Here is a 23,258-nt window from a genome sequence, read left to right as displayed (position 1 = left end):
AGCAGCCATTTGACCTGCTTAACCACTGTGCGATCCAATGTTACTATCTTTATAATGCTCTAACAATAAGTTTATTTTTGTAAGTCAGGGACAGAATTCCTCTACTGCCGAACAGTAGCCTTATTCAGCTCCAGTTAAAAATGAGGAACTGGGAAAGCACAATAATACAAAAGGTGGGCACAATTACAAGTCCAACATTATTTCCATAAGAAGTTTTCCACACAAAAACACACCCAGAGAGATTTTTTTCAAGCTGCCATGAGAGGCTAACAAAGATTTCTTACATTCCATTCCTCTCAGAAAGGACTGGGCATTTCTTTCTTAAAGTACTATTTTCTAGGAGTCCATTTGGTATTTACCTACCAATTCATGTCTTCTTCATAATATTCAGAGTTATAACATAGACGACCTGTAAATTACTATCATCCTTGCTAAAGGTGTCCTGACACACTTTTTAGACAACGAAAAAACTGAGTCTAAAAAGATCTTTAATCCCACATACATGTGAAATGATCAAATTTAGATATCTTTTCAGTCCATTAATCACTTTCACTAGAAGTATTCTTTTCCCAAACATGCACACATGTGAGAACTTCACACTTAATTTAGAATACATACATTTTTGTTAGGAAACTATTCAAATGTTTGTTACTGAATTAGAATAGCTGAATAGATGGGATCTTTTCTGATAACTCCAAGGATCACCTGGAATCACTACACTTTTTTAAAGAAAATGTACGATGCATGTTGAAAGCTTTAAGTATACTTAACTACAGTACATTGTTCTCTCCAGAGAATACTCATTACTAAGCTCAAACATCGTTTGAGCCCACCTATTTTCTACTCCAGAGTCCCTTATGTATTTTTCATTGTTGGATAGCAGAAAGGGGAAAAAACCCAAACCCTAAGTGTGGTGTTTTTTCCCCACTGGTATGCTTAGAATAGTATAGCACAGACCTAAAACAGAATAAATGTAATGCAAAATCAGATCTTTGCATTCCATGCAACATCAATTTTGGGTTTGGGTTTTTGTTGCCAAAATAAACATCAAATTAGTTCTCTTTCTACAATCAAAAATTTAATTGGAATAATGACATAAAAGATAAAAGTGGTATGGCAAACACCTACACACACACACACACCCCCCCCCCAATTTAAGTCTTAGAAGAATCTACATTGTACATTATTTGAAAAGAAGTATGATATCTATAAAAATCAAACATTTCCTGGGGAAGCAGCTTAATATTTATTGTACCTCTTTGTACAAGCACCATTCCATTGTTCCAACAACAGTAGATAATGATTTCAGCTGCCCTATAATTTTTATATGCCAAGGCATTTATCAACTTTATAAAAACCCAGACATATTAGTATGTAAAAGGAAGTACATTTCCTTATTACAAGTGTTTCTTCCTGATATTACTTCATATCTTGAAGGGAAACAAATGGTACCACAGTCCACCCAGACATTTTTAACATTTTTTTAAAAAAAAATCTTCCTTAGTATCCCACAACAAAGCTCATGGAAATGCTTTTGAGTTACCACTGGTCTTTTGTTGTTGGGGTTGTGGTGTTGTGGGTTTTTTTTTTTGGGGGGGGGGGGGGGGGAGGGAAGGAAAGAAACATGCCCACTGGCTAAAAAAATCCAAAACAAAAACACTATACTGAGAAATATGTTCTCAAAGCAGAATATAAACAGAAATTAAGATTTACATTTAATAATTTTCCTTGGATTAAAAAGAAAGCATTGATTAAGGCGTGGATATTTTATGCCAGCATAGAGTCATTAAAAAAAATAAACACAGAATCATTGAATGATAGAATGGTTTGGGTTGAAAGGGACCTTTAAAGATCACCCAAGTGCAACCTCCCTGCCACAGGCAGAGACACCTTCCACTAGACCGAGTTGCTAAAAGCCCCATCCAACTTGGCCTTGAACACTTCCAGGGACGGGGCATCCACAGCTTCTCTGGGCAACCTGTGCCAGTGCCTCACCGCTCTCATCGTAAAAAATTCCTTCTTTATGTCCAATGTAAATCTACAGACTTTCACTTTAAAATTGCTGCCCCGTGTCATGTCACCACAGGCCTTTGTAAAAATCACTAATACTGGTGCAATGTTTTCAGTTCTCGTACAGAGAACCCACACCAGCCAGAAGCAGTTATGCACTGGCCACTTCCTGGGGAGGCAGTGGTATATGACATGCACAAGGAAGGCCAAACTGTTCTATCAACCTATAAAGAAAATGCATTTCTAACAAAACACACCAGAAGAGGACAACTCTGGTTAGAAGAATCACTGTATCCTGATTATCTAACAATTTATAAAGAAGCTGTGGCCTCCCAAAACAATACTTACATTTCCCACACCAAAATACTGTATTTAAAATATATCCGGGTGCTTCAAAAAAAATCACTTAGCCTGTTACTTTGGTGCTCAAGGTCATGTGAAACAACTGGTTGGAAGACATGTCATGCTTTTATGTGACTCAGCACACAGCTGAGCTCTCTGACTGCTGTCTGAAAGGAGGTGCTAAGAACAGGTAAACTTCTGCCATGGATATTCGTGACCTGGCACAGAAGTAGGGAACTACTACTGCTGCTACCGTCATAACAAACAATTTTCTTCACATGATGCTGGAGCAGTGAAAAAACCCAACCCCTCTATCTGGGAACCCATGTATCATGACAGATAGCTAGGAATCCATTTATACTGTACATTTGCTCTACAAAAAAGCCAAGAAACTGAATAAATTAAAGTGCTCTGTGGAACAGAATGCTTTAAATGCCGCTGAAAAAAGGGGCATTCAATATGGTTACTGAACTGCTACTCCATCACACTTCCATCAAAACGTACCAAGAAGGGATACGAACACTTTCCATCTTTATCCATCAGCCTAACTCACTGAAAAGGTTAAAAACATGAACAAGAACAAAATTAGAAATTCACAGATTTCTTTTGCCAATTAAAAAAGTACACAGGCTATGACGACTCAGGAAGAGATCTCTCTACTAAAAAAGGTGTATCAAAACCCCTAACATCATGGCCAAAACCAGCCACAAATTCCATTCCAATTTTCTTCTAATCCACATAAAAACTATACCGTGTATCAGGTTGGCTGTATAAGTTTGAAATATCTAGTTACGGATTGTTTAAAAAAAGCTATGATAAATTATATATACATTTTTCATTAGGAAATACCATCACATTAACTTATGCAGCAAAATTATAAAATACAAAAGGCTAATCACAAGTCTGTCCAACTCTGCATGATATTAATAAGGTCATAGTAAAATTTTGGTACATTTAAATTTTTAGAAAACTTCTATTCTTTATACAAGTTAAACTTCTTACCGTAAAAGTTTCTGTTCTGCTGAGATACTGAATGTGACACATTGTCAGCTTTTTTGGTTGACAAGTTCTGTTCACTGTAAAAGAAGCATACATGTAATTTGAAGGCTTAAACTACTGATGTATGATGATAAACTTTACTGCCTTGAGTGCATACAAACAAAAACTTTGCCTACGTTAAACTGACTTGTTAGTTCTTTTACTAATACACACACTTCATAGAAGATACGTAAGATAGTAGGGGTGGCCCTTTGATACTTTAACATCGCTCCCACATGCGACAGGCTATGCCGATGCAGAGAAATTTAGGGTGAGCTGAATCCTTTAATATGAAAAGACAAAAGAAACGTGCAATTTATGAGGCTGGTGTTCCCAGTGTGTTCTGGAGATTGGACGCCCGCTCCTCCCAGCCTTACTCTAGAGTACAGCGGTAAGACGCCCAATACACAGTACAAAAAGCAAATTTTCTTGATCTTAGTATCACACCAGCCTGCTTAATGAAGACAGCTCATTCCCAAGTTATCAAGAGTAGAAAAAAGATTGTGTCACCTGTGAGAAAGAACTACCAACTCTACTTTTTCTCATTGTAAACTAAAGAATTTCACAAAAATTTCAAAAAGTGCTTATTAACACAGATCACCAAGAAAGCATTTGAATGTTTTGAATGCCTGTTTTCTATAGTGATTTTCAAATGGAACAGGCACCACTGGTCACTTAATTCAATTTATTTGTAGGTTTTACTTAAAATTGCCACTGTAGTGAAGCAGAAGAATACTACCCAGGTTGGAAACTATACAGTACCACATATCAGTATTTCCCACATCTGAAACAAATACATTTTTCAGCGTTAATAGTTTACACCCTGAATATTCTGAAGTTAAACATATAGCAGCTTCTACGACAAGGCTTAAGTTTTCTAAAAATGCAAAAGTCTCATCAGTATCAATATCTTAAGTATGTGTAACCTGCTAGCTAACATTCTATCTTGTGTATTTTCCTAGTTTGACATTGTGCTATTCATTAATGCTTTGTTGTGACAACAAATATCGTTCTTTTAAGTTGTGATTGCCACTTGGTCTTTCATTCATTGGGATTTTCGTTTAAAAATGTTTTGAAAACTGGAAGATTACAGCAAACCCAAGAGGGGGAAAATACATACATAAAATCAGCAGGTTTAGTAAATCTTGCTGGTTTAGTTAAGCAAAAAGCATGCTTCACCAATCCAGACAGGGCACTAACAAAAGCCCTGCCAATCCCTTCCTTCTTGAAGGCTAAGGCAGTGAAGAAGATACACAGTGGCAATTTTTCAATTAAAAAAAGACTCTTGTTACTGAAAGGACAGGAAAACAACAAAAATACCAAAAGAAATAGGTTCTTTCTCCATTCTTCCTAAGAGAAAACAAGACACTAAGTAATTTTTTTCCACCTTCTAGAAGAACTTTCAAGTAATCAATTAGTGTATTTTGTTTGGTTTTTGAGACAAAGTCTGAACAGTTAAGAAAGCAACTAGTAGGTATTGCCAGTCAATTCTAATTACCAGTCATATGAAATCCTTCTGAAAGTCCCAAGTCATTTGTATTTTGACAAAGTACTATTTTTTCTTTATTTGACAAATCTTTAAACAGTGTAAGCAGATTCTTCATGAACTGAGTCGTTTTAAATTTATCATGTTCTCTCTCATAAAAAGACAGGTGCAATATTTGGGCATCCCATAACCTTTTGGGCATATTTAAAAATGAGGCACGGTTATAACTGCAGAGATCACTGTCTGAGGCAACTCTAAACACTGACAATATAAACATGGCTTGGAGTAGCTTCACACATATTTATACCATTACCCAATAAAAAGCCTGTAAGGATTTCTGTAGAGTGGGGTTTTGGACAGTTTGTTGGGAGGGGAAAGGCAGGAAGGACAAGAGGGGAATAGATAAAGGCATGGGATAAAAAGTGGTTTTTAATAGGAAGTCATAATCTCCAGTTCAGAAAGTCTATAAAGTAGCCAAACACAACAGGCCAAAAGAATACACTTAAAATACCTCTCTATCTGCTGTCATCTTTCGTAAGCATCTGCTACTGGCTACTGGTATAGATTGAATGCATGTTAGCTGAACCCTTGGCCCTATCCTGGCATAGCCATTTTTATGTCCTTATTTGTGCTTCTATATACAAAAAATAAGACCCTAGGAAACTAAGAACTACGCAAATGACTGATTTTGCTTTCTTGCCATTCCAAAATAATCAAAGACAATTCAATTCATACAGAAGCTGTATTCTGTATGTTTTAAATATAAAATACTTGTTTTGGTAACTTGCTACAATACTTTATGAAATAAGTTTTAAAATTTTGCACCTCTGCTTAGAGAAGTCAGAGCCTTTTCATTTCCTGGTATTTGCTATTCTCCTCCCCTATAAAATAACTTTTCATGAAAATATATGTCCAAAAATTTGCTCAGATCTAGCAATCATTTGTGACTAGGCTGGGTCTTACAACTGTGCTCTTCCATTTATGGATGAAAACAAAATTTGAAAGGAGGACGTATGGGTTCTAGTAGGAACTACGTTCCACATACAGTTTAAGACACACAATACAGAAAACTGCACATGGAAGGTTGCTAACTTTATATTTTGTAGCACCACATAACCATTTAAATTGGAAGGGACCTCTTCAGATCGTCTAGTCTAACGCCTCTTGCTCAAGCAGGGTCAACTACAGCAGGCTCCCCAGGACCATGTCCAGTTGGGTTATGAGTATCTCCACAGCAAGAGACTCCACAATGTCTCTAGGCAACATACTTGTTACTAGCACACATCCATTCTTAGGGAGTTTAATAAAATTTGGCTACTAACCACATTTTTGGCCAGTTTTAGTAATTATACACTCTTCGAAGATTTCTTTTAAACAGGTCAACCAATTATCAGGCAATCAATATATATCTGAGGTGTTCTAGAAAACTGAATTTCAGAACAATGACTTGTAACAGTATACACGATTCACCTACTGCCATTCCCTCCTGTCTCCTTGTCAGGGGCCTGTCTGTACAACTGCCTTAGACATGATTTATATAGACACTTGTATGCCATTACAGATGGCAAGTCACCCACAGTCTAAAAAACTTGTAACTAAAGAAGCATAGCAATTGTTTCAAATTAACACACCCTGCCCCACAGCAGGGCTTAGAAGTTTTGGCTCAGTGCCCTAATAACGTGGCTCAGTGCCTTCTGAACAGAACTAGTGTTGCAGCTTCAGAGTGAAGGTAAACCTAACATCTGATTGTCCGCACCCTTATTTCGAGATATTTTGCTAGCTTTCTACATACCTGACCCCAAGCCTTGAACATTAGAGCAACTTATTTTTCTGTAAACACAATCTGTGTAAGTTTTAAGAGCATTAGCATTACCTGCAGGAAGCACTTTCTTTAACATTCTTGACATCTGCTGGATTGATTCCTTCAATAACAGGAGAGTCTGGATTTGCAGATCCGTTGCTGATATGATCACTGCTTTCATATCCAGATTCTGTCCTCTGAATTTGCCAGTTATCGCCATGGATTTTTCTCTCTGTAAATCCTTTGCTTTTTTCAGCATTCCCTTTTCCCTCTGAATCCAGTGAGCTTCGACTTCCTGTATCCTGTTTTGTTTCATCTTCATATATAGTCATTAAACCTTTCTGGATTTGGTTCTCTTTTGACCAATGGTTAAAGCTTCGCTCCTTTTCATGTTTAGACTTACTGCTCAGATTTGCCTTGTGCTTTGGGCTATGCTGTTTTTTCTCAGTCTCACTGAAAATGCTGTCTACATTCAGTGTCTCTCGCATAGGTTTCCAGCCTTTACTTCTGCTTCTGCTGCTGATACTGCCCTTGTCCCTGGAGTCTTGACTGGTGTCTGTATCATAGCCAGTGACACCATCAGTCCGGGTCCTGATCACTGGTTTCTCCCCAGCGGGAAAACATTCTGTTCTATTGGAACCAAGCACCTGTACAGAAAGCTTTGCTTGGTGAGGTGCACTGTCATGCTTATAGGAGCCTCTTCCCTGGCTGCTGTAGATGCGCTGATCAGCACAGTGTCTAAGTCCATTTCCAACTGGAGGAGACCCCAACTTAACATTGGAACGATCTTCCCCAATCAAATCTTAGAATAAGAAAAAGGAAAAAGCTCCATTAAAAGTTCTCATTAGTATTTAACTGATATTGTTACAGTACTTATACTTCTTACACCACTTCAACAAATTCAGTACATATTTCAGAATACTGAAAACTGGGAAACTGTAGTTTTACAGTCTTAAAAGGAGCAGAAAGTCTGCACAGCTAGTATCGATGCTAGAAGCTACTAAATCCATTGATTCTGTGGTCATATTTTTAAAATGTACCTCTTTGTCTCCCAGACTCTTTTCTCAGTCCTCTGTCTGCATCTTTTCGTAAGGATGAGAAGTTTTTCATATCAGCAGCTTTCTGAGCACACTCTCTGGATATATCCTTTAGCCTGTCCTTTTGATCACTGTAACCCAACTTAGCTGCAAAAAATAGTTTTTGCCAAAGATCATTACTAAAAAGTCATCAAAACACAAATCTATCTATGTACCATAACACTTAGTTTTTAATATTAGCACTAATATTAAATACTAGAAGACTAATGAATTACAGAACACAGATTAAGAAGGTGAGGTGTACAGCATAGATCTAAATATATTGGTATCTCCAAGGAGTCCACTAAATGGAGCTAATGAAAGTAACCAAAGCAGCATTATGTCAAGCATGTCTTACAAACACCTCTTTCTTATTAAAATTGAATGCTCAGGCCATTTTCAAAGCATATACTATTTACATCAAATTTTATGAATTATACTGAAAAAATGAATTGAAGTTTAATCTTATCTAAATGTGTAGGTATAATAAAACAGTGGAGTCACTGTTTATGAAAACAAGTCCTTCTATTTCTGAAAAGGTAAATACTGACCATTTTTGAGACATCACTCCATCAAAAAAAAGAGTGACCAAGCTGAGCATTCTCAGTTTTAAAACATCTAGGAACTTAACAATAAAGACAGAGGAGACACACATCTCAAGAGAAGGCAGCATCTCTCTGCCTGAGAAGTACGGGGAGTTCAGAGCAAAGGCACTGACACATAATGCAGAAGTCACTGCCCCACATGACTTGTTACAGTTTGATTTGCATGGAAGCCTGAAGTACAGATAGAATGGATTTTTAAACAGGCAAAACTTTTTCACTATTCTTTCCAAACATCAGATAAGTCCACTGATACATAGGACAACAAATAATGTGCTGTGTCACAATACTGTTGGAGAACAGTGCTCCTCAAAAAGCCAGTGATGCACAAAGCCACACCGTGTCCTCTGAAAGATCCATCAGCTTCAAGTTTCTAATGTGTCTTTTAACCAACAATATGATTGTAAGGCATGATGATGTTTGAGAAAAGGATCCTCAAGAGCCACTTTAGTTCAGGAATAATGAGGGGTAATGAAAGAAATTTTGAATTTACAGTCTTCCAGAGAAGTTAATATTCCATGGCAGATATTACTTAAAACATTAGTTGTTATTCAAGGATTCATTCAATCAATGATGGATTTTTTCCTTTAGAAATAGTCCTACTCCAGAGGTTAGCACACACCTGAAATGCTATCAACTGACATATTTCATAGTAAGAGACGTTTGGGGTTTTTCTGGTGGATGGGAATGGGGGGTGGGGAATACATACCTGGACCTCTACCGCCACTGGCTTGAATATGGCTTCTACTGAATGCTGAATTATCTGGCTGAAGTTTTTTATTATTCCTTTGATTAGTGGGGTCTCCAATTCCATTCTCTTTCACATGGTCTGATTTAGGAGCAGAATGCTTTTCAAATCCTATCAAATAACATATCTACCTTTAAAAATGAACGGCTTCCTAATTTAAAGTTTCAATATCTAAATTTAAAAAAAATTTAATCATGGATTTAAAAAATTAACAAAAGAAAACCTCACAAAAAACCCACACCTCATTTCAATATGCTAGGCAATAAGGTTCTGTAATGTTTCATACACTGCTATATTTATAGAGGTAGACTGTAGTGGAATAGGAACTCTTTCTTCCCTGAAGCAGGCTATGTCCTATTGCTATTCATTATGTGAGGAAGAACATGTCAAATTCAATTGGCCTTTTATTTAACTTACTTGTATGTTATGTTTAATATTAAAAAAAACCCACAAAACAACCAACAAAAAAACAACAGCCAAGACAGCAGTACAAACCACAGAACCAAAAGACTGGATTCTTACATATTGAGGCCTATGCTACATGAATCTCGGAGAAAATAAGTTTCCTGCAGCTCCTTTCGATTTTTCCCAAAGTTCTGAATTGTGCTCCGTGTGTTTGTCTATACACATATACAAACACACATGCTCCAAACACACCTCTGTTCTTGTATAAAGCTTTAAGTATCTTTTTATAGCATTTTTAAAGGAATTTTAAATGTAGCAATACAAATACATATACAAATATGCAATGATTTTATTCTGAAATTACTGAAGTAGTGTCAAGTAGTTCTGAACAATCTACAACAAAAAATCTTTATCCGTTATCCATGAGTCTCAATTTGCATTCCCTTATCAGACACAAGCCAAACAGCTCTCCTCTTGTATATACACCAATCTCTTTCCTTTTGAGACCCTTTAGATAATTATTGATAAAAGTATTTAAGGACAAAACATCTAATCCATTACCTTCCCCTTTATAATTTGCGTTTTAGAAATAACTGAAACTTATTAAAACAAAAAATATTAATTACCCAAATCTTCCCGATTTCCTCCCACTGCTTTGCACTGAGACCAGTGAATAATCTGCTTTGGAGCATCTTCTGGAGATACAGCTGTGCCATCTGGGTTAGCATAAAATAGCAACAATGGCTGAAAGTGGCATCGAATGCACCTGGAGACCACATCTTTCCATTTTGTTCCAATCTAAGAAAAAACAAAAAACCAAAACAAAACTCAAACTTTATCAACAGCACCAAACCCAATTATGCAAAGAATAATTTATTAAGCAACAGGTACCAAATGCTTAATTCCAAAGGTACATTACAATTCAACATTTTGGCACGTGAGTTTTTGTAAAGCACAGCAAAAAGCTAGAGCGAGCATTACACGGGCTAACAATCAGAACATCAACACTATGAATACAGCTGCCAGTAATTATGTCGTCTTTTCCACTAGAAGAAGTAAAAATTCAACAGTAGACAAGTGCATTAACATTCTGAAGCATTCAGCAATTGGAAGGCAGAACTGTAAAGTAGTGAAATCAATTCTACAATTCATTTGTGAAAATTGATTTACAAAATTAAAGGTTTATTAAAATAAAAATATTTGTTTGACTTATTTCAGGTTTGGTGTCAGAAGAACGCATCCTAGAAAAGTAAAGATCACTAAATTCAGTAGCAGTAAAAACAATATTTACCTCTTTTACATTAGCATCATCAAACAGCACCCATTTGCAACTCTTGGTGTGAAAGGCAAAGGCACAGTAATGTCGGCTTGTGTAGCAAATCATTCCCACAAGAAAAAGTTCACTGTTTTTGGCATTTTCATCTGTAACCCTATAAAACAGCTGTGGAAATTGTTATATATTTTTAGTTATGTGTAAAACATTTAGCACCTATTTCCAGACCTGCTACTGGCATTTCACCAAGGCAATTGGTATTAAATACCCTGTTGCGTTATACAATTTTTCATGAGTATAAATAATGATTTTTGCACTTACTAGGTCTATTTTAACATTTATTTTTGCATAGTTGAAAGGGTAAAACAGTAACGCTCTGGAATAATGCCACAAATTTCAAACTGAAGATCAAATTCCTAGACTTTCAACTGGGAATTCACCTACATTCATCTTTGTAATTAGGCACAAGACTAACACTTGTGACAGGACTTTTTCCTCTCACAGAAACTACATCAAGCAGCACATAAGGAATAGTAAAAGCAGACAAACTTTGAAGTTAAATTGTGCTTTTTTAAAAAGCACAAAACAATACACAGATATGCGTGTTATGTATATTTATATTTTGTATATATTTACATATACATAAAATACATAAAAAAATTCTAAAATAAGCAGATAGTAAGTTTTAGGTCAGATACCCCAGGAAGATAAAGTTGCGTTGCCAGATTCCGCATAACCTCTTCTGTCAGGTCAGAGTGTTCTGAATCCCAGACTAAACCAATTGTGACAATCTCAGGACAATTCATAAGAACACGACGAATTTTTATTTTTTGGCCACAGTTACTCTAGAAGAAGGGAAAAAAATGTGATGGGAGGGAAACCAGAAGATTTTTAGAAAATGGAAGTCCAAAGTTGAGTTATTAGAAAAGAAACAACAACTCTGCAACTTCTTCCAATTCTCAAATTTAATTATGGTGTTTGTTTCTAACACTTTAAGGATAAAATTCCTCATAATAAACACTCTCATGAAAACTATGGCTAAACTTCTACATCCAATCACCACCTTAAAATAGAAATCTCTGAAAACATCCAAGACACCATCACAACTTCTCTTTTGTTCCAACTCCATTTCATTATTTAAGCTTAGGTCTATTTTTTTGGTGTACTTTTCCATGGTTCTTAAATTAACAGTATTTACACAGAACCATTTATGGGACAGACGAACTAATTAGACCAAGCTTAAAGAAACTATTTTTGTCAATAGAAGTACAAAATTATTCCAACCGAACACAATGTTGTCAAGTTGTTGGTGTGTATGAACTAAAGCAGCTTCTCTCAGAAAATACACCTGTTCCAACTAATCAAAACCAACTAGCTCTATGTTGAGCATAAAGTGAAGAAGAAAACATGGACCTAGTAACTCAACTTTCTAAACAGGCCACTTGCACCTACAATCCCGAGTTTATCTATAACTGGAGCAATAAAATATAAATTTAAAGGCTTTTTTACCCTAAGCTAGATTGTAATGAAGTGGCCACAGTAATCCTGCTTTCAGGGGAACACTTCAGTCTGATTTAATATCTGAAAAAGTTCTCCCTTGTATCTTAAAGTAATGCAACATCTTTTTTTACTTACAGGACAATTTCTGTAGTCATCACTAGTATTTGCTGCTTGCAGCAATTCTGCAAACATTTCCGGCTTGAGACGTTCATGCCTCTCCATCATTCTTTCGACTTCATTGCTGTAAAAAATAAATGGAAGTAGCTGTGGATCTCCCTTCTCAAAAGTTAACATATTTCATCAAGCCTCAATTAACTATATCTTATGACTAAAAAGAAAAGCTACAGAGGTAAAACAGTAGCGATACATACTTTTTGTCAAGCTTTCTCTACATCTTTCTTTTGAAATCCAAATGTTACTTTTGGACACTCAAAAACACATTTTAACAAAAGGAATACACATTGATTTTTTAACACTTACAGCATTTCTCTGGTATGCTTTGCTTATTACTGGAAGGGAGTATATAGAAAAATGAAGTACAAGAATAAAAGCTCTTACCACAGGGCTGTGGTAGAAATATAACGCACAAATTCCGTAAAAGGCAATGGGTCTGACGATGCTCCACAACTGCGACATACACACTACAAAAACAAAAAAAACGTTTGTTTTTATTTACTCAGGACAGTGGAAATAAATTGTTTGTTAAAGCAATCAAATAAATGTCTGACCTGTTCATACAGTGTCATAGCAAACTTCTGATGAGAAATACAGGATTTTGAAGTGCACATGTCTGTTTCACTGTTTGGCACTAGGTGGAAATGAATCCTCTCAAGGATGTTTTCCTAAATAGAAATAATAGTGTAAAAATATAAACTGAACTGATGAAGTCAGAATGTGAGAGCAACATTACAGTTTAATACTCCAGCTACTCCCCTTGGCTCCAAATAGTCCACCTACACGCTTAACATGTATCTAATTCCACCCCTATTCACCACGGAGTGGATGTGAATTCTCTTCATCTCAAGGTTTCCAAACATTAACAAAACAGCATTAGACAACAGTAACCCAACTGTTCTTCCAGAGTGCATTCTCCTCTGAAGGAAGCGAATCTTCAAGGAAAATTAAACACTGTTCTTACAGTAAGACATAATATTCATGTCATTTCTTCCAATGACTGAAATATTTTTTGGCTCAGGCCTCTGTCTCAGTTCTTCACACTTATATTTTTCTCTGCATATCAATCTGATCATCTGGTGACGTTTAGCACATGCACCAACACAAGTAGTACCATTGACAGAAGCATGGAAAAAGCTCTTAAATATCCCATGCCTGATCCCATCCCAAGCCTCACTTTTTAACCTTAAAATAAAGGAAAAGAAAGAAAGAAAAACAAAAAGTACTATGATTGTCATCAGTTTGGCCCTGAATCAGCACGGCCATTTTTTCCTCTTCTGGCAAAAATACCAGAGGTAATGGGAAGAAATTAACCCATTCAGGTAGATCATTCAGACAACTGATTACTTCAGGGGTCCAATTGCATTTTGATTAGATGGAGCACTAATGAAAGATTCTTTCATGACTAATCCTTTAACCTGACTGCAAGATCTCAAACACACACTTTGAGGAGTTCTCCACTGGATTTTCCTCTGTACGTGAAAACACATCTGGCAGGTTGGTATTCGTTTGTGGTTACTTCCAAAGGATGTTGAAAGCTGAAAGCAATCAAAGCAGCAACCATATTTTCTGTCACTCATATGTGTGTCTGAAGGTTAATACCAGTTTGGTTGAAGCGTTTGGGGTTGTTTTTTTTTTTTTAATATGGTGAACAATTTTAATTGTCTAACACAGGGCTTTGTAGAAAGGCTTCTTTACCAGTGTTCTACGCAATCTTCAGTCACCTTTTATAGCTACAGTAATGGCTCATGTTCTTCAGTGAGACTCCATAAAGCAGAAAGTAACTGCAGCAAGAGTCAAGATCTTCAAGTATTTGTTCACTCTTGGATAAGAAAAAGGAAATCTGATCTGCATTAGACTTCAGTAATGAGCTGGCTAGTTGCAATGGAACATATTTCAATAGCTGATGAGAGAGTACTTGGAGGAACAGACTACACATTCAAATCCATAGGTGCCTTTTCTCCCGAGAAAATAACCCTTCTCTCCATCCAAAAACTTTTAGGAGTGATTGAGAGTTTATCATCCTTAGCAACCTTGTGTAGTAACGATGTTTCACATATCCCTCTGCCTGAGCTACAGAGTTTGGGAAGAAAGTACAGAGCAAATGCAAGATTACTCCATCCCACATTACCAGACACTTACTCCATATGTCAGTTCCCCTAAACTGGCATAGGGTGGTCAGTAGTATTATGTGACTTGTATACCACCCGTGAGCCCGAAGCTACCAAAACAACAGGCCAGTTTGACATCCACAAAACTACTGTTTTCTACAATTCTACTCAACTCTCACAAAGAATACTTACAAAGCATTCTGCTGCATCATCCATGAATCCAAGCTGGAAACGCTGTTCATCCTTAAAACTTTCTGCCAGGGCATGTCTCATGTTATCTGATGGGAGTGCTTTTTCTCGACTGTGTTGAAATTGTGAAAATATTGCCTAGGAAGAAATACAATTACTTAGCTTCATTACCCACTTGACTAGACAGCGTGGCTCTATACAAATACCCCAGTTCCTATGCAGCATGCCTAAACAGCAAATACCTAAGATGTTTATAAATCTATGCAACTTTAGGAATTACTGTTTTCTCTTAAAGGTACTTAGGTTCAATGTTCTGTTACTCATTCCATTATAAGAAGCTATGCTACCAAACAGAACTTTGATCCAGCAGGAAAACAACATCTAAGTATGTAAAAACGCAAGAGATTGACTTTAGCTCTCAGAAGAAACACAAGCCCTGGTCTGTAATTACGCAGCTTTTTGAATTTGGGCACTGGATACGTATCTCATCTTTACAGATGGTGCATGTGTCTTAGGCGATAATGTAATACCACTCAGTAATGTAACACTTACATTCCTACTTCAGACAGGAGTGTATCTTTATTAAAATTACGGATATGCAAAAAACTCCCATAAATTAGATTGAATGCTGATAATCCTTGCTATTAAATCAGCTCTCTGCTGAAACAGTGCACATATTACAAGAGGACAGGTCAATATCTGCAGTTCCAGAACATGAGAATAAGTTGTGCTTGATTGTTTCTTCATTTCCCAGAAAAGATAGTTGGCTACGACTTTTCTTTTTGGCAGAGATGCATATGCAAGTGACATCATCATTTAGCAAGTAAGGGAGGTTGATTTTGAAAGAACGATAAATTAAAAGCTATTAAATGAATGAGAAAACATTTGCAAATATTAGAAGGTGTATTCCACTGTCAAGAATTCAAAGTCAAACTTTGGAGAAAAATTAAGTGAATGAAGACACAGCAAATCAGGAGAAGCCATGTAAATCACAAATAAGGCTATGCTTTCTTCACATAGGCCTCCTATGGTTAAAAAAAAACCTGTTGGACAGAAGACAAAGATACAACAGATAAGCAAAGTTTCAGTGCTAACAGAAAGTAGTGTTTTAACCAATATGCATTCCAGGGTGCCTGTCAAATATTTAAATTTCCCTCTCATAACAAGAAGCATGGACTACTGATAAAAATTAAAGTCAATATCCCAATGTAAACATTCAAAATTAAGTTTTTTCCAGACCTGGTGATACAAGTTAACTCTGCTTTGAAAACATTTATCACCTCTCATTTTGGCTGCTAGGTCATTTTTGGTATGCAACAGAGCCTTACTTGTTCAGCTAAAAAAAGTACAGATAAGCAGTTATGCAGATATGTATGCACATTTAGGTGGCCTGCAGAGCCAATGTCCCACCCCGGCGTTATGCAGAAAAGAAAAAAAAGTGTATTTAACTCTCAGACCACCACCAAAAGAAAAAGATAATGGATTGAAAGGAAGTAAACCAGAATTTATTGGCTACGCTTTTAGTTTATAGAAAAGCTTGATATAGATGAAATATCCTTCTTTACTGGTAAACAAGCAAGAAGGGTTAGAATAGCCCGAGACTACAAAAAAGACACCTAACCAAAAAACCGACCCAAGTCGCAAGCAAATTGCTGAAATACATCCTCATCCAGCATATACACTGCATGAAAAATCAAAATGCCCCAGGTTCTGAACACAGAACAAACTGAATCACTCAACCAGTATCTCTAAAAAGCCAAGAATGCAAAACCAGTAGTGTACATAATGAATGAGGACAGATACTTCTAAATGAGTTAACCACAATGTTTTGAGTTCAGTACCTAGGCTACTGGCCACAGAGTTACAAAGATCACAACTACACTGTTAAAACAATAAATAATTCCATTCTAACCAATTTCAGAACAGCCAGCCATACCATTTCTTATCAGTAGTCCTGGGAACGTAGCAAAACAGGAAGACATGATGGTACAGGCAATGCAAAATATTCAGGTAGAGTGAGCAATTTAGACAAACTGCACATCACGGGAGTACTCAAGTCTTCAAGAAGAGCCACTCAAAAGCATAAAGAAAATTTGAAGTCCTAAATTACAGCAGCCTTACAAAGCAGCTGAAACTAGTGCATTGCTTTGGAAAGTGTCTTAAAGTGATGCAAAACCTATCTTACTTTGTACTGCAGCCCCAAAAGCTACAGGAAGAGAGGGTAGTAAGGTACAGCAAGGGCTATGTTTAAGCTTCAAAAAAAAGCAGCACCTGGTCTTCACAAGCACATCATTAGAACAGAACGATTCATTACTTACAGGTTCAATTGCAGCACACTACCAGCACCACCTTCTTCATGACTCTGAGCACGCTGAAGCTGCTACATTATTTTTTACTACGATATGATTAGTCATTAAGAGTACATAGTATATGTAACATACATTCCAGCAATTGTCACCCTTCAATCCCTCTTCATTTCTTAACAGTGGTTCCAGTGCAGCACTGAACAAGACTGTGTGCCCAGAAGCTCACATGTAATACAGGTCAAACCAAAAGGAAAAGGCCATAAAGTTTACTCTCATATTATGACATCAGATATGAACATGAATCCCTATACACGCAAAAACTCTAGGAAGCTAAATGATCATCCCAAGACAGACAGAAGACTATCTGAAAACACAGGCATGCCTGAGTTATGGTCTGGACTTTATGTACTAACAAGATCAAGTGTCCAGCACACAAATGAGCATGATGTGCATCAAAACACCGGTGAAACAAGGAAGTCCCAACAAGTTCTGTAGAGTCAAGAGGTTGTAAAAAGGTTGGAATAAAAGCCTCAGGAAGTCAGTCTGAATACGTGTAGTCTCAACCTATTTCAACTTGCTGACTTTTAAAAATTAACCATTTTAACCAAAGAAATAAAATTGCACCTTTCAGAAAAAACTCTGTTCGGAAAAAGACAGACACGTTCAAAAACAGCTGTACCATACTGCAATCATGATAAACACTAAAAATGGATGAAAAAACCTACACTGTCCATAGATTATATACCTCCTGAAAGATTAAAAATGTCATTGCAAACAGTTATTCCCTAAAACATTTACTCAGTAACAAGGTTTGGTCTGTAAAACTCCCAGAGAATAAACTCTAAAATACTTGGCTTACCCTTGCCTACAATTTAGCATCATCAAAAACCACTTCCTCAGTGAACTACATCTTCAAATAGTGTTGCCCCTTTCAGCTCCCTCCAGATGAGGGATTCCTAGTTCTGTATATCACTATATCTAATAACATATTTTACTATACATTCTACAGCCCTGTATTAGAATCCCAAAAGTGTCTTTATCTTCAAATTGCAGTAAGAGTAGAAAGCGCACACTACTAAAAAAATTAATACCCCTATATATTTTTTCATTGGTATTTTTATCCCAATGAAACAGAGATATCATGCTTACAGCCGTTTCCCTAGTAACTGCAGGCAGCCAAATACCAGTGCAGTAAAAGCAGTAAGAACCTAACAGAATTTGACATTTGTTTACAGACTTCGGGTGAGTTACAAAACTTGCGCTTCAGTTTTATGCGCTAGTTAAAATATGCAGATCTGACTTACCTTCAAACACTAAAAAGTTACCAACTTCCATTAGTTTACTAGTACCACTATCTGACCTTCATTACTCATAAACTGAACAATTAAGTTCTGCACCATTACCATCATTACTGAGTAAAAACAGAATCATGAGACCTTATCAACAGTAATACAGTCACTCTAAAAGAACTGTATTCAAACACTACAGGCAAGAACAAAAGCATATGTATGCAAATAGAAGACAAACTCCAAGAAGCTTAATTCTCAAATAAGATATACTGTCTTTTAACAGACAAAAGTTTTAAGTTTAAGCAGTCTAAAATTTATGTATTGTAAAATTTCCTCTTTAAGCACAAGAAAATATTTGTTACAAACATCTGTTACAACTGGCCTTAAATCTAAATTATTTCTTTTCACAAGAATGACTTAACAGTAACCCATACATATGTCCAATAGGGACATAAATTAGTAAAAATTAGTTAAATCGTTTTCCCCTCATTTTGAAAGAGGATTCTTCCAAAAATGATTACTTACTTTTAAAGCACAAAATATACATGCACCTCCCTGACACACATGTCCAGTTAAACCTCTTAAGCTTCGTCGAAATATGTCAAGTTGCCATAATACCTATAAAAATAAAAGTTTTACAGAAAATAAGTAATGAGTTCTGAAGGTTCTATGCTTAACACAGCAACATAGAGTAGATTTTCTTTTTTTTTATTCATTTCACATTACACGTACAAATTGAGCACCAAAACTGCTACAAGAATTAGGGTCCTTTTGTATTAGTTTGGTAAATTGTGGAGGTGGAAGGTTCGCATTCACCACCCATAAAATTTAGATCTCCTTTTTAAACTTTTTGAAACAATAGCAAACAACGTACTTTGTGTGGAAAAAGAGCTGAAGTACTCTTAAGGAAACAAGCAGCAAGCTAAACTGTATACAGAGATTGTAATACTCTTGTTAGGGCTTTACATAAGAGGAAGGCAGCTATGGGGTTTACTGAATTTCTTTTTCCCTCTTCCTCTTTCCCTTCCTCCCCCATGCTTTCTTTCAAATGAAATTAAAAAAAAAGAGATGGAAGCATGAAAACTGAATTGCTAGGTAAAATGCAAACAGAGTTAAGCCTATACTACATTCTTATGGTCTCTTACTAAAATTATTGCTGAAATGCATTTGGTTTTCCACAGATCAAAATAATACTGGTGCTTAATCAGGTATGTTTCTACTTTTTATTTTTGTAACTACTCTATATAAAGGTAATGTCAACTTGGCTACATTACACTGCTTGCAGTATCTAATGTCTTAATTACACAATCAGTGCAGCAGTTCAGAAAGTTGGCTATTAAAAACAACAAACAAAAACCCAAAAGAAACCAAACGAAAAATGAGTTCTCAAGAGGCACAGTAACAGAACAGCTGTACATCCAGAAAAAAAATTCCTATCTATAAACACAAAAGCTAAAATGAATTAGGATGCATTTGAAAATGAATGTTCTGAAGGTTGAACAGAGGTTAAAAGCAAAGAAAGGAACTCATTCCTCCTTGTAAAAAGGCCAATCATCAGCCATTGTTTGATAAACAGCAGTAGTTTGTGAAGTAGTAGGATAGTCTGAAATTATAACTAAAAATTACTTAGGGTTTAATTTTAGGGCACCCTAAGGGAAAATAGCAAAAGTGCAAGAGAATATAGGTCATGCTGTTCCCATTGAACGTAAAACAGCAAACTCATTTTACTATATCTATTGTACATTCTTATTTTAAACATATTTAGATACTACACACATACCCACCACGTAGATACACCTCTTGTATCTCCTATCTTTAAATCCATACCGTTTAAGACTTACGGTTTTTTAGGAAGTCCTAACATATCTGTTAAGCCCTCTGCCAGTCTGGCAAATAATTGTATACAATTTGAAAATGACCAGGTCCAAAAGCTAAGCATTACAAAAAACCATATTGTTCTGCTCTCTACTTGCACAGCCTAAAAATTTTTTGGTTTTGTTAATTTCTAGATTCAAAAACACTACAGTATAAACTAAACTGTGCCTGATATTCTGACTTGCAGACAATATGAAAAGACTAGCACTGCTCTGTCACAAAATTAAGTAGATCCCCATATTCCCTGTCAGAGCTTTTACAAGCCCACTTCCATTTTTTATCATGTTAATGTCGCTGTACTATTAAACTATACTTGAGAGATCTAAAGAGCCAACAATTTTTTCAATTAGAGCTCCTGTAAAAATAGAACAGTGTGTTAAACACATGTAAGTAGTTGGTCAGTAATATGTATGCACATAAACAATAAAAAGTAATCTAAGTCATATTTCTTTAGTGTCAAGTATATCTCCTACTCTAATTCCACAAATCTTTCCTAAGATTAGAATCAAAGCTTTCAACTATACGTGCATCTTCTGATATGCCTCAGTACCACAGACTCATGTGCTAATTCTGAGAAAGTCTTATTTTAATAAAAATAGTGCCCTACTCAATACAAGTAGTAGTACTGGTTGTGCCACATTAAAAAGCATCTTGTAAATTTTGCCAAGCAGTAAAACTGCTACGTTTGACAAAAACATTTGTTTTAAAATTCAAGCAGCAAGTTTAAGTTATGAGTCATAAGTTTCCAAATACAAAAGGAAAGTTTTTCTGATATTCCTAAAGCATGCAAACAAAACAACATGCTGTCATTTTCTACAAAATTTAATATTTAACTCTCAATCAATTCCTTAAAATAAAATGCTAAATAAAATTACTTCCAGAGAGTTGTCTTTTTTTCCTATGATTGCCACTTTGGTTTTTTTAAGGAAACTGCATGCTATACTGTCTGTTTTGGAACTCTTAAGAAGTTTAGGCGAGAACTGAATTTATCACCATGGAAAAGTGTGCTGTATTTTTCTGTAGAAGATATGTACTGCAGTACAAATGGTAAAACAGCACTGCCAAGAGAACGCTTCCCCTGCTATGACCTAGTGTCAATACTGCTAGTTGTGCAGTACATGAAAAGCTACTTTTTGTGCGACTAAACCAGAACTGTTTAATAAATCATGTTTTTTCTTACCTGAACAGCACTATTAAGAAAGCAGCTGTTTTGTCCTGGTTCGTTTAATAAGCCTTTTGTAGGGGCCAGGGACAGTATGCTTCCAGGCTGATAAACTTTCCCAAGGTTACCCCCAGGTTTTCTTAAGAATTTTACCCATGCCATTATTTTTTAGACTTTATAATTGCGATGTTTACGCTTAAATATTTAAGGATATGACGGGTGCAAGGCAAAGAAGGTCCTAAGAGAATGGCTCTGAAGTCATGGCATTCCATTCAACTCTGTGCAATAGTAACCATTCAAGGGTTTAAGTCCATTTTCCATGAGCAGCTTCAGCCATCTATCAGCATCAGTTTCTCAGTTAAAATACTGCTATACAAAGTTTTTAATTCTCAGACTTAAAAAACACACAAAAAAACCCAAATGAAAACACAAAACTCCCCCAAAAAACCAAAAAGGTGTCCAGTTAAAGTTAAAACATGTTAAAAGTTATTATTAAGTTATTATAAAAGTTCTTATTAAGCAAGCTGCAAAATAACTGGCTTCTCCTTCCAGAGATATCAATGAAGGATTACTATAAATCATTAGTTGTACTATATCGCAAGTTTATATATATCACAAAAATGGAAAGTTCTTGACAGGCATTGTACTCCTATTCTCTCATTTCATTCCATCTTCTTTTTACTTTTAACTATGGCCCATGAAATATATTCCAGTTTAGAAGACTCCATGTTTATTTCATTCTCTTTCCAGTGAATCTGAAATAGGAAAGAAACAGAGAATATAAAAATAGAATTTTCCAAAATGTTAAAGACCACCTAAATCAGAAAAGAAATCATGGCCAGAACCACCTCGTAACCAAAAGGCATATGCAATAACCAGGGAAAAGGAGGAGGAGAAACAATTGCCACCCAAAAGTTGTTTTTAAGGCAAAAAAACTATTTTATCTGTCACAACCAATTGTCTTCTAACTTATTATACACCTCTAAAGACCACAATAAAATTGCTGCAAATGTTCTGCTAGCAATATGCAACAGCTTATAAAAAGACCATATAACACGTAAGTTATTCTAATTTTGAGTATGGAAGTCTAATCAAAATGTTACAAAGAAAGCAATTTTTATTCAACGCTTGAAAGCCTAAGATGGTTTTGATTTCAATATCCCAACAAATGACATGAACTGATAAGACACAGAAATACTTAAGATTACTAAGATGTTGTAGATGGATTCTCAGTTAGTATTCAGCTTTCAAAATTTTGTACTACCTAGTAAACACTACATACATACATCATTAACCTTGCTCTGCAAGCATCCAGAAAAAATAGATAATAGCACAGCAAGAACATCCTGGTGGCTGCCGCAATAACATATTCCAAGATTTTCAGTTTCCAACAATGAGAGTTGTTTCTCTCAAAGGTACATACTTAAGGTTAAATGACTCATCAACCAGAACATCACCACAGGCACCTGTGAAGTCCACGCAGTGATCATCTCACAACAATGGATAGGTCAATTGGTTAAACGTTTGAAGTAAGGGCAAAGAACAGAATAAACTTAAATACACCGAAGTGATTAAGACTGCATATTTGGGAAAGACAAAAAAAAAAGAGATGAAATTTGGGTCTCTTATTAAAACCAAGATATCCACCTTAGCTTCTACAACCATATGAGATACTAAAGATGTATGAGTATACTTTAAAACTTGCAGCCTTCTCACTACATTTTTTTTCCACTGTGCAAGCCATTCAAGACTGCTGAGCAGCATTAAAAAACAGAAATAAATTTTGTAGTTGGAATGCTGTATAAATTGTAAGAAAACTTTCCCCAGCTCAGAACAAGCACCACCACATTCACGTCAAACAGTTCTACTGC

At 35.9% G+C, this 23,258-nt stretch overlaps 1 protein-coding gene across 2 annotated transcripts in view; it reads right to left on the bottom strand.

Moving 5' to 3' along the window:
* Positions 1 to 23,258, bottom strand: part of USP53 (ubiquitin specific peptidase 53) — a 41,503-nt gene that overhangs the window by 9,576 nt on the left and 8,669 nt on the right. The window contains exons 2-14 of one of the 2 annotated variants that reach the window (XM_075090124.1): positions 21,406 to 22,142; positions 18,876 to 18,968; positions 14,759 to 14,893; positions 13,010 to 13,123; positions 12,840 to 12,922; positions 12,417 to 12,522; positions 11,480 to 11,626; positions 10,800 to 10,949; positions 10,135 to 10,306; positions 9,065 to 9,214; positions 7,718 to 7,861; positions 6,750 to 7,479; positions 3,355 to 3,428 (exon numbers count right to left, since the gene is read on the bottom strand). In XM_075090124.1, coding sequence (XP_074946225.1) covers positions 3,355 to 3,428; positions 6,750 to 7,479; positions 7,718 to 7,861; positions 9,065 to 9,214; positions 10,135 to 10,306; positions 10,800 to 10,949; positions 11,480 to 11,626; positions 12,417 to 12,522; positions 12,840 to 12,922; positions 13,010 to 13,123; positions 14,759 to 14,893; positions 18,876 to 18,968; positions 21,406 to 21,549 — 2,242 coding nt within the window. In that variant the 5' untranslated portion in view covers positions 21,550 to 22,142. The remainder of the gene's footprint in view (positions 1 to 3,354; positions 3,429 to 6,749; positions 7,480 to 7,717; positions 7,862 to 9,064; positions 9,215 to 10,134; positions 10,307 to 10,799; positions 10,950 to 11,479; positions 11,627 to 12,416; positions 12,523 to 12,839; positions 12,923 to 13,009; positions 13,124 to 14,758; positions 14,894 to 18,875; positions 18,969 to 21,405; positions 22,143 to 23,258) is intronic. The other variant, XM_075090125.1, reaches the window with a different exon arrangement.

This window comes from Phalacrocorax aristotelis, chromosome 4 (assembly GCF_949628215.1).
Source record: "Phalacrocorax aristotelis chromosome 4, bGulAri2.1, whole genome shotgun sequence".
Classification (NCBI taxonomy): Eukaryota; Metazoa; Chordata; class Aves; order Suliformes; family Phalacrocoracidae; genus Phalacrocorax; species Phalacrocorax aristotelis.
The sequence above is the reverse complement of the archived record's forward strand: the minus strand, read 5'-3'. Positions and strand labels throughout refer to the sequence as shown.